This window comes from Rhinatrema bivittatum, chromosome 5 (assembly GCF_901001135.1).
Source record: "Rhinatrema bivittatum chromosome 5, aRhiBiv1.1, whole genome shotgun sequence".
Lineage (NCBI taxonomy): Eukaryota > Metazoa > Chordata > Amphibia > Gymnophiona > Rhinatrematidae > Rhinatrema > Rhinatrema bivittatum.
In genome coordinates this window covers 12,299,583-12,312,086 of record NC_042619.1, presented here as the reverse complement: position 1 = coordinate 12,312,086, position 12,504 = coordinate 12,299,583, and the positions used below count along the sequence as shown (strand labels likewise).

The 12,504-nt window shown below is 42.1% G+C and overlaps 1 protein-coding gene across 1 annotated transcript in view; it reads left to right on the top strand.

Moving 5' to 3' along the window:
• Nucleotides 1-12,504, top strand: part of LOC115091702 (short transient receptor potential channel 2-like) — a 263,493-nt gene that overhangs the window by 160,121 nt on the left and 90,868 nt on the right. Inside the window, exons 15-16 of the mRNA XM_029601860.1 lie at nt 9,163-9,855; nt 11,433-11,636. Coding sequence (XP_029457720.1) covers nt 9,163-9,855; nt 11,433-11,636 — 897 coding nt within the window. The remainder of the gene's footprint in view (nt 1-9,162; nt 9,856-11,432; nt 11,637-12,504) is intronic.

Here is a 12,504-nt window from a genome sequence, read left to right as displayed (position 1 = left end):
TTTAGCAGGGGACTCTTGGATGCAGGAGGTGGATTCCTAGGTGCTGAAAAATGCTGGAGACGCCTCCATGCTGCCAAATTTAAGGAGAAATGCTGGAGATTTCAGCAGAATACTGGAGAGTTGTACAGAGGGGCTGAATAAGCTGTGCTCTTTTAATTTAACAGAAGCCAACAAAGTAATTAAGCAGAGACATTCAATACCTTTGTTTTGAATGTTTAAGATGGAGGCTATTGATATTGTTAGCCTTTCCTCATTGGGCAGTGCAAATGCAGACAAAGCTGTGATATTCATTCCTTGCAAAAAAGAAGAGGCACACCCATAAACTGAACTTAATTTCCATATATAAATATATATTTGAAAGTTGCTCATGTCTAGGGCAGGTGGTATATAAAAAGTTATAAATAAATAAATAAAATAAAATATACTGCCCAAGGAAAGACCTTGATAGTCTCAAATGCTATCATAGTAGTATATTTATTTATTTAAAAACATTTATAGCCCATTTATAGTGAACCAGTCCTGCTAAGAGGCTTACAACACATCACGATTCATACATAATAATAAAAATAACATTTTAATATAAAAGGCATTCTGATGGTAGTATTCATATTGCACTAAAAACCATAGCAGATGATGGTAGAAAAAGATCAATTGCCTCAACCAGTCTGCCAAGTTAACATAGTAATATATTTTATTTTATCTATATAGACCTTTCCTATACCGTCGTTCCATGTAATGATCACAATGGTCTACAATGTGACATTCGCAGTTATAACTTAAACAAACAAACACACAAAGGGGCAGCTTTTCAAAGGCTACGTGCGGAACCTGAGAAAATCTGCCCCTGCGCACGCCGAGCCTATTTTGCATAGGCTCAGCGGCAGGCGGAGCCCCGGGGTTTCGAAAAAGGGGCGGTTCAGGGGCGAGTCCGGGGGGTCAGGGGGCAGGTCTGGGGGGGTCAGGGGGTGGTCCTGGGGGCAGGTCCGTGGGTGGTCCCGAGGCCTCCTTCGTGCGGCCGTGCAGGAGGTTCACGTGCCGGCAGCTGGCCGGCGAGTGCAAGATACGCCTGCTTCAGGCAGGCGTAAGAAATAAAATAAGGTAGGAGGGGGGGATTTAGGTAGAGCTGGAGGGTGGGTTAGATAGGGGAAGGGTGGGGGGGACACCGAAAAAAAAGTTCCCTCCAAGGTCGCTCCAATTTCCGAGCGGCCTTGGAGGGAACAGGGAAAGCCATCGGGGCTCCCCTCGGGCTCGGTGCATGCAAGGTTGTACATATGTGCACCCCCTTGTGCGCGCCGACCTCGGATTTTATAACATGCGCACGGCAGCACGCGCATGTTATAAAATCGGGCGTAGATTTGTTTGTGCCGGGTTGCCCGAACAAACCTACGCCCGCGCATAAGTTTTAAAATCTGGCCCAAAGATGGGTTACAGGGGTGGTAATCATAGGCAGGCATTAATATCTATCGAACAACTTAGAGAGTTTCTAGAACAGAGGAAAATTCCAACATCATCCCCAATCTCGAGTTAACGGAATATAGAAATAATAGCAGCTAATATGATGTTTTACAAAAAGTAATTTTTCATGATATATACTCCCCATTTGATTTTTCCTTTACTGTGCAACACGCTCTCAATTATGTTTGATACTAAATGAAACTGGTGGTGTTTTTTTTTTCTTCTTTATAGTATTATTTCTTCTTCATTAATTTGAAGGTAAAGGATTTTCATGTTATAAACATAATCCAGTTCATGTATTCTATAAGCAAATTTATTTGATTTGTTTGTATTTTTGAAAATGAGAAATAAAGAATAAAAAAAAAAATATCTATCAAGTTAAATTTCCTAATTCACTATCTAATACTTATGTCAGTGTACGTATTTATTTATTTATTTAGAGTTTTTATATACCGACCTTCTCGATATACATAATCGAATCAGGTCGGTTTCCATAAAACAAAACTTTCGCAAGTAAGGCGTTACATTAAACAATAAAACAGAGTATTGAACTAAGGCGTACAGCATAACATAAACAATAAACGTATGATTAAATAAACAATAAACAATAAACAATAAAATAAAATAAAATAAAAAAATAAAATAAACAATAAACAATAAAATAAACAATAAACGTATGATTAAATCGATATGATAGTTTTTCTCATCTTATTCAGTGGATTGCTTTGAGAATCTCACCTTCTTTCGTATGCTTTATTATCTTTTATCCTTCTTGTTTTTGTGGTTCCGTATATTCTAATGTGTCTAGATCAAATTATAAGTGTTCCTGATTGGCCATGTTTTCAATTCACATTTAAATCTCTTTCTGTCTGGTACCATACGTAAGGTCTCAGGCAGAGAATTCTAGAGTTTTGGACCCACTATGGAAAATGGTCAAGCTCTTATTTGCGTCAGATGTGTGCTCTGTATTGTGGGAATAGTCAGTAGTTCTTTATTTTGGGATTTTAGTGTTCGCTGTGGATTGTAAGGTTGTAGTGTTACTCCTTACAGGCTGGTGTTATTGGAATGAATGATGTATATTATTGTTAATACTTTATAGTATGTTCAGGATTGTACTAGTAGTCAAATCAGTGGCATCAGTGAAGGTGTAATGTAATCATATTTCCTAGTTCTAATAATATTCGTGCTGCAGCATTTTGTAATAGTTGTAGAGGTTTTAAGTGACATTCTGGAAGACCCAGTAGTAGTCAAGGTTTGAGAAGATTAGAGTTTGCATACAGTACGGAAGTCCGTGAAGGTTAATAGTGGTTTCAACAGTTGTAGTATCTGCAACTTAGCGCAACCTGTCTTGATTAATTTACTGATGTGCATTTTCATTGCGAGGTTCTCATCTAGCTGTACACCCAAATCCCGTACTTGATTTGAAGGTTTAATTTGAAAGTTGCTCATGTCTAGGGCAGGTGGTTTATCTTTGCGTTTCTACGTAGCCAAATGATTTCAGTCTTTTTGAGGTTTAAAGTTAATTTAAGTTGCAAAAGTTCTTGTTGTACTGCTTTCATATAGGTAGAGAGTAACAAAGCAGTATGTTTGAATGATCTAGTGAGTGGGATGTAAAATTGTATGTCGTCAACATACAAGAAGAAAGGTATTCCTAGATTCGTCAGTAATTTACACAGTGGGAGCATGTAAATATTGAATAATATTGACTGAGAGGACTGAGCCTTGGGGAACACCTGTATCACATTGGAAAATATCGGATATATAGTTGCCTAGTTTGACTTGGAATGTTCTGTTAGCAAGAAATGTAGAGAACCATCTGAGGACCCTGCCATTGATCCCAACATTTTTTTATCTGATGGCATAACAGGTTATGATCTACAGTGTCGAAGGCGACCGTTAGGTCAATTAGCACAAGACAATAAGATTTATCTCTGTCAAGTCCTCATAAAACAGTCCATTAATGAGGAGTAATGTCTCAGTTGAGTGATGTTTCCTAAATCCAAATAGATTTACAGAGAGAATATTTTGATCTTCCAGGTGATTTACTAGCTGGGATAACTCTGCTTTCTCGAACTTTTGCAAGAAAAGACAAGCTGGATATTGGACGATAGTTGTCCCAATCGTCTACCATTCTTATTTTTTAGAATCCGCTTTATCACTGTTTGTTTTAACCCAATTGGAACAGTTCCTTCTGAGAGAGAGAGAGGTTAACTAATGTTATGATTGCCTGATTGATAACCTCGTGTACTTGTTTCAAGGAACTTGCTGGAATTGGGTCATGTGGGTAGATGGCAGGTTTTATTTTTGCAATGATTTGGCTAATTTCCAGTTTTGTTACTCTGTCAAACGTGGATCATTTAACTATGCTACTGGAGTCTTCAGGTGCATTTGTTGAAGAGCAGATAGGGAATTGTGTTTTTAGCTTATTGATTTTTTTTCTAAGAATACTGTGGCATATTAATTGCAGGCGGGCTTTGTGAAGCAGTAGTTTCTTGTGATGGAAGATGGGTCTTTAATTAAATTTTTAACAACCTCAAAGAGCAGTTTAGAATTAAATATAACCTCATGGATCTGCTTAGCATAGTAATCTTTTTTTTGTTTTATTGATTAGTGTACTGTATTTTGAAAGGTAAGATTTATATTTTCCTAGTGATTCAGCCGATGGGCATTTCCACCATTGTTTCTCTAATTTTCTAAGGTTCTTTTTGTTGCTTCTTAATTCATTATTGTACCAGGGGTGCTTATGTTTGCAGTCATTCTTTTCTTTGTTAATAGTTTTCGTCTGGACAGGACTGAGTTTTTCAGCTATGTCATTGACAATTTTGTCCCAGGATTCGAAAGCCGATATGAAATTGATTTGATTTAGTTCATGGAGTTCATTTTCTATTGCTTCTGCAAGTACTTCCTTCTCTATCTTCTTCCTGAAGGTGAAAGCAAGCTTATTATCTATATTATTATTTCTTTGCTTGGTGAAGGTTATTTCCGCCTTAATTAATTGGTGATCAGACCAGGGCGATATCATGTGTGACATAGTGATTAGGCAATTACTGGTATTTGCAAATATTAGGTCTAGAATGTGACCTGCTTTGTGAGTGGCTTTTGAGACAAATTGTGACCATCCCAGGTCTTCCATTGCTTCTAAAAACATTTCACAGGCTAAGGTTCTTGGAGTTTTGTCTACGTGTCGGTTAAAGTCTCCTGCAATTAGTGTAGATTCCGGTGATGGCGAATAATTCAATCATCAGTGAGCTATCTTTTTGTAGTATTCCTGGAGGACAGTATACCAGTCCTATGCTTAGTTGTGGTGACTTTAGAATTGCTACCGCATAACGAGAATTAATCTCTACTTTGTACGGTTCAAGCATAAGATCATTTTTGCTAATTATTAATAGACCCCCTTCTTTTTGTTTAGCTCTAGGGAAATGAAATACATCATAGCTAGCTTGGTAAATTTGGTTTAGTAGCACATTATCACTGTCTTTCAGCCAGGTTTCGGCTTTAGATCTTCTAGCAGGTCATTAATCAGAGGGATTTTTTTTTTTGACAGAGACTGAGCATTTAGTAAGAGCAGAATAAAAGTTAAGTAGGAAGAGATAGTGGGAACGTTTTTACTTATCGTAGGGTGGACCAGTATTGTGGGCTTTCTGTGCATACTTCTATGGGCTCTCTTTAGATCTCCATATCGACCTCTTCCAAGTATGGGTTCAATGAAATACTTTGGATCCATTGTTGTGGTTACTCACACCTCAGGCTTGCACAAAGGGGCAAGCTCCTTTGTTGTGTTCCTTCATGTGCACCAAAGGAGTGTGCCCCACAGCGCAAGTGCCTGCGGTGTTACCGTATAAACTAGTGAGCAAAAACATCTTCACTGCTTGGTTTGTGCAGAAAAATAACTACAGCTTCATAGTGGAATTATCGATTTAGCTATCTTTTTCACAGGAAACTTTGTGCAATTTTTCTTCCCAGCTCATTTGCATGGATAGAAATATTGCATGCAATATTTCTATCCATGCAAAATCTCATGGATGACCCTCTATGTCAAACATTCCCAAACCTGTCTTATACAAATTATATTGCAATGATAGAGGGGAACCACTTAGTGGCGGTGTGGCGCTTTATTTCCAGGATGGCATAGAGTCCTGCAGGATAAAGATCCTGCAAGAGACTAAATGCACAATCGAATATTTATGGGTAGAAATCCCTTGTGTGTTGGGGGAAGAGTATAGCAATAGGATTATACTACCATCCACCTGGCCAAAATGATGAGATGGACAGTGAAATGCTAAGAGAAATTAGGGAAGCTAACCAAATTGGTAGTGCAGTAATAATGGGAGATTTCAATTGCCTTGTATAGAAAGACGTGGTATTTGATAGTTTTAAACAATCACAACGCTATATAAATCTTTTTGTCAATGTTTACAATGTATATTTAAGGACCATCATACCACCCCCAGTGCTTACAAGTTATACTTGCACTTTCTGCACTTTCACAGGGTCATGTTTAATCAATTGGTCCAAATGACATCAATGTTCGATTTTTTCATTTTTTGCTGTATAATAAAAAAGGCAACTTTCCTTATTTCCTGGTTATCGGGGTTGTTTATCCCGGGGCTGTCCGAGGCACTTGTCCTCCGACAGCCTCGGACAGCCCCGGGATAAACAACCCCGATAACCAGGAAATAAGGAAAGTTGCCTTTTTTATTATACAGCAAAAAATGAAAAAATCGAACATTGATGTCATTTGGACCAATTGATTAAACATGACCCTGTGAAAGTGCAGAAAGTGCAAGTATAACTTGTAAGCACTGGGGGTGGTATGATGGTCCTTAAATATACATTGTAAACATTGACAAAAAGATTTATATAGCGTTGTGATTGTTTAAAACTATCAAATACCACGTCTTTCTATACAAAGTTATTTCAATCGTGGGATTGTTCATTAAGAGAATCTTTGTGTTTAGATTTCAATTGCCCCAATATCGACTGGGTAAATGTATCATCGGGACATGCTAGAGCGATAAAGTTCCTGGATGGAATAAATGACAGTTTCATGGAGCAATTGGTTCAGGAACCGATGAGAGAGGGAGAAAGTTTAGATCTATTTCTCAATGGAGACCAAGATCTGGTAAGAGAAGTGAATTAATGCCTGGAAGAGGGAAAAGTAAGTAAACTCACGGCTCTAGCACTAAACGTTCCAAAGGGAATCTTTGACAAAATGAGGAAAATAGTTAAAAACAAACAAAAAAAACAACCCACCATGAAAGGTGCAGCTACAAAGGTAAAGAGTGTGCAACAGGTGTGGACACTGTTTAAAAATACATTGATAAGACAGGCTAAGAGAACTTGAAAAGAAGTTGGCTGTAGAGGCAAAAACTCATAATAAAAACATTTAAAAAATATATCCGAAGCAGAAAGCCTGCGAGGGAGTTGGTTGCACCGTTAGATGGTTGAGGGGTTAAAAGTGCACTTAGGGAAGATAAGGCCATTGCAGAAAGACTAAATAGCCAGTCAGGTTTTCAGGATATCCAGAATGAATATGCAAGAGATAAATTTGCATATACTAGATCTCCAATGTATAAATATCAATCTCATGCATATGAATATACTGGAATAGAAGTATTTTAAAATAAATAGTTGTGGATATCCTGGGAGATCCCACTGACTGTGGGATCTCCCAGGGCAGGTTTGGGTAGCCCCTGATCTAGGTGACCTGAGGACCAATCAATCATCACCAGCCATTAAATTAAAAAATAAAAATAGTATACCAGAGGTGCTGACATTGGTCCTTGTCCATCCTCCCAGCTCCCCAACCCATCGGGTTTTCAGGTTATATGTAATGAATATGCATGATAAACATTTGCATCCATTGGAGGCAGTACATGCAAATAAATCTCACGTATATTCATTAGAGATATCCTGAAAACCCAACTGACTGTGTGTGGGGGGCAAGGATTGGTTTTCAGTACCCCTGTACTAGACTACTGATCCTACTGAAGGATGACCTGGGGGAAACCTAGAGGAAGGTGCCCGAGCCAGTGGTAACAGCTAAGGACAAGGAGCTGGCACTATATGGCATAGTCTATGTCTGATTCCTGGTCTGGAAATGTTCTCTTTTCCTTTGTTCCAACCCCAACAATGCTACTAACTCATTATGTGGGCTTGGGCAAACTGATTTACTGCTCTGTGCATCCAGTACGTTTGGTATAATATGGCCTAGTTGCCACTGGGCTAAACCCTGCCCCCCATCCCCTAGTAGTGGCAGCTCCTGTATAGGAGAATGGTGCAACTGAACCACCAAAACCAACTTCAGAGAAAAAAAAAAAAGCAAATCTGATCTACCTAGCACAGGAACTCTTGCAATGCACTGTCCAGGATCGATTTCTAAGTCCGGGGGGGTGGCAAAGGCTGCCCCGCCCCTTTTGGAATTACACTGTTCCTCAGTGCCCCCTAGTGGGGACACCAAAGATTGGGAAAACAGAGAGGACCTAGAACAAGGGCCACCTGGTGTTCACGTGGCTTGTGCTGGCCGGGGAATGAACCCAGGTCATCTGCTGTAGAGGTGGCCAAGCTCATCACCGCACCGCCTGTGCCAGACCTACTGCGGCCGAGAGGCCTCTCATTTGCCTCTCTTCTGGGGGGTGGGGGGTAATTGAGGAAAGGAAGGGGAGAGGAACCCATGCTTTTCAGCAGGGGTTGTCATCCCCACACCGGGGTGGGAGGAATCTGGGGAACTCACAGAGCTGCTTGCTTGTTATATATTGGGCATGAGGAGGGAGGAGTGGCTCGTTATATGTTGGTCCATTAACCGATAGGTTCATCCCTGGATAGGGGGCACTAAGACAGCTTCTCCCCTTCTGTCCTCATCTCCTCTCCTTAACACTCTCTCTGGTTCTCCTAATCCAGGGCTCCCAAGACTCAGTCCTCGAGAGCCACAACCCGGTAGGGATTTCAGGATTCCCACGATGCATAGGTTCTCTTTTTTTTTGTGGGCTGCCCCCTGCTCCCAGTGCTTGCTTTCTCTCCCCTCCAGTGCCTGGTCCTCACCCTGGTGCTCATTCATTCTCTCGCTCCCTTTCCATCCTTCTTGCCCTGCCCCTGGTGCTGTCACTCTCCTCTGGACTCTCCCTTCTACAACCCATCCCCAGAGTTCTTGTTCCTATATTTCCCCCCCCCCCACACACTCATTTCCTTTCCTCTGTTCCCCTGTCCCAGCCCAGTGCTCACTCCCCCTCCTCAGGTTTTCTCCCTTTCATCTCCAGGGTGCTGCATCCACTTCTGCTTACCTGGGTCCTCATATTTCTTTGGGTAAGGCCCATGCAGTTGTGCATTTCTCCATACACTCAGCTCTGCCTTCATTTCAGTGCCCCGCGGAGTTAGATTAGTAGAAGCAGTAGTGGCGGCAGTGAGGGTGGGGAGAAGTCCAGGGCAAAAAAGAGAAGGTCAGAATGGAGAAGGGAAGAAGAGGGCAAATACTGACCTAGTTTTTTTCATACTGCCTACATTTTGGTTTACCAGCTGACACTGAGAGCCATAAATTAGCAGAAGATGAATTGTACAAATGAATTTCCAGAAGCCATCTGATTTTAGTAGAGTTGGGAAGGAATGAATTATGAATTGCTGTAGTTTTGAAGATTCTCATAGAGCAACTGTGAATAGAGTGAAAGTGTTAACACTGTGATATGTTAAATATTTCTCTTCTTCCATTAGCAAGCCAACTGGAGGGAAATAGTCAACAAGAAATTGAAATTCCCCATTGCGCTCATTTCTGCCATCCACGATGGGAACGTCAACCAGGTGCAGCAGCTTCTGCAGGTCAGTGATGGAATCCTACGGCAGCTGGACGACAGTGAGGACCGCTCCTGGCGGGAGGCCCTCAACCTGGCCATCCGTACAGGCAATGAGGAAATCATGAAGACCCTCCTCCACTGCGTCAAGTTTGACTTCCGCCAGATCCACGAAGCTCTTCTGGTGGCTGTGGATACAAACCAGCCACATGTAGTCAAGATTCTGCTGGATCGGCTGGACCAGGAGAAAGGTATCAAGATGGACATCAAGTCCTTCTCCTTGGCCTTTTTTGATAACTCCATTGACAACTCGCGCTTTGCCCCCGGGGTGACCCCTCTGACCCTTGCCTGCGAAAAGGATCTGTACGAGATTGTGGAGATGCTGATGAAAAAGGGGCACGTCATCACCACGCCACATAAGATCTCGTGCTCCTGCCTGGAATGCAGCAATGGACGCAAGTACGACCTGCTCAAGTTCTCTTTGTCACGCATCAACACATACAAGGGCATTGCCAGCCGGGCCTATCTGTCCATAGCCAGTGAGGATGCCATGCTGAGAGCCTTCAAGCTAAGCAGGGAGCTCAAACGTTTGTCACGAAAAGAGCCAGAGTTTAAGGTCAGTCTTATTTTCTACTTTCTTTCATTTATATATATATATATATATATATATATATATATATAAAAAATTTTTAATGGTAGCTCTCCATTTGACTATTCTTGGCTTTGTAACCACTCCTGTTTGCTCTAGTGGGAGGGCATTGCCAGCTTCTAATGTTACCAAATCAGATCCGTAAATTGGATTTGAGTTGGGTACTGAAAACGTATATCAGCAGGATAGACAACAGAGTTTGGAATCTCATTATTGATGTTAAGAAAGTTGAATTGGGCAACGGTAGAAGTATTTATCATGGTAGTAGTTTGGGTTTCTTTCTGGAACAGTAGACTTTAGATCAAGTTACGTCAAACATATGATTAAGAATATGTAAAACAGGTATAAAAGATACAAACAGGTCAATAATTATGACTGTCATAAGCAATTATAATGATTTATTTTAATTAAAGCCAGTCACAAATGCATTTAGTCCAGTAAATATCTTGTTTTATTCCTGTTTCGTACGTGGGCTAAAATGGCAACCATATTACTTCATTCAGTTGCACTGAATTTTAAATTTTGAAACACAATCAATAGATCTGAAAAAAGTTAAAAGCCCATTATACAGGTTCCATCGCTCAGACAAAGACTCCAGGTGATGGTGGTGGAGCTGCAAAAATGTCCCCCTCACCACATTCTAGAGCAGACCAGAGCTGCATTACACGTCTTGTACGTGGCTGGGTGCTCGCCCATGTTAGGTGCCTGTGGCTGCTGTGTACGTGGCTGGGTGCTCGCCCATGTTAGGTGCCTGTGGCTGCTGTGTACGTGGCTGGGTGCTCGCCCATGTTAGGTGCCTGTGGCTGCTGTGTACGTGGCTGGGTGCTCGCCCATGTTAGGTGCCTGTGGCTGCTGTGTACGTGGCTGGGTGCTCGCCCATGTTAGGTGCCTGTGGCTGCTGTGTATGTGGCTGGGTGCTCGCCCATATTAGGTGCCTGTGGCTGCTGTGTACGTGGCTGGGTGCTCGCCCACGTTAGGCGCCTGTGGCTGCTGTGTACGTGGCCAGCAGCGCCTCTTCTCCACAGTTCCTATGAAGTTAACTGCAACAGCCCAAGGACTGGTTCCTTAGGGTAAAATCTTACTTTCTTGCTCCTGGGCTTAGGTCTGCCAGGGTGAAACCGGCTTAGCCCAGGAAAGTAGGGCGGGGCAGATTTACTAAACTGCCCCCCCCTCCCTCCCTACACCACAGACACAAAATGAGAGAGAACTCGCAGTCTGCCACGCCACAAGTCTATCTGTAGTAAAACACAGATCGTACGCTGGAGACAGAACTGCCATGTTTTCAAAGGGGGGGACTTTAATCCAGGCCTGGCTGATTTCAAATGAGAGAAGCAGTAGTACAAAAGCGCAATGCCCTGGGATGGAAGTGCAGAACAAAAGGACTGACTATAGATCTCCCTCCCTGGAGAAAAGAGATCCTTAGCACCGGCACAGACGCCCCGCTCTTAGGTGCTATGGCTTTCTGTGCACTCTGCGTCAGAGCTTGCAGCAGGAGCCTCTCAGGAACTGAAATAAATATTGCAAGCTTCTTCTTTCTCCTGAAGCCCGAGTATCTGAGCCTGGAGAAACTCTGCCAGGCGTTTGCTGTGGAGCTGCTGGGAATGTGCCGGAACCAGAGCGAGGTCACGGCAGTGCTGAACGACGCCGGAGATGACAGTGACGAAGAAGAGGTGGATAACCAGGCTTTCGAGGAGGGCATCCCTAATCTGGCCCGGCTCAGGCTGGCCGTGAACCACAACCAGAAACGGGTAAAGCTTAGGAGCCTGACGGTTTTCTCTTTCAAGCTGATGTGCCATGTGTATATCTGTTAGCTACTTTTCCCAATCTGCATGCTGGAATTCTTTTTTTTTTTTTGTTATAACTTTTTATTTTAACAAGGCACATACAATTTAGAACACAGCTAAGGAATCAGCATGGAAAAACAGACAGATCTGAGAAAAATAACAGGCCAGAGCCTTACAGCACTTATCTATTAGTACATTTCTCCCCCCAGTCCCAGTATTTATTTATTTATTTATTTATTATTTTTTTAATTTTATATACCGAAATTCTTGTAGAGACTACAAATCACTCCGGTTTACATAAAAAAAAAATTAAAAAAAAGTATGGAGACCATTTATTTATACATGCCTCCTTGTTCCTGGAGGTTATTAGTTATTCCATAACAGTAATATCTGCCATCTTCTCTCCCCAACACTCCACACTGGGTTTTGTTTTCCACAAGTGGGCAATTGTGAGCTAGGCTGGATGAAGCAAATGATTTGTCCATTTTCAGGATTCTCTAATGCAGACTTTGTCTTTCTACAACCCCAATAGACAAACAATGGGATCTGGGAGGAGCGTCATGCCACAGATCTGGTGAATGCAGTCCAGGACACGCTCCCAGAACTTGCACATTTCCCTGTATTCCCACCACATGTGGAAATAATTACCCACACTCCCGCAGCCCCGCCAACACTTGAGGACTATGGGCACCAAATTTAGCAAGGAGGACTGGTGTCTGCTACCAGAGCTGTAGCGGTTTATGCAAGAGTTCTTAGCATTTACTGCAAAAAGAGACTGGTCAAGCAGCTCTCCATATCTGCTTCTAAGTCAGAACCAAGATCTTCTTGCCAC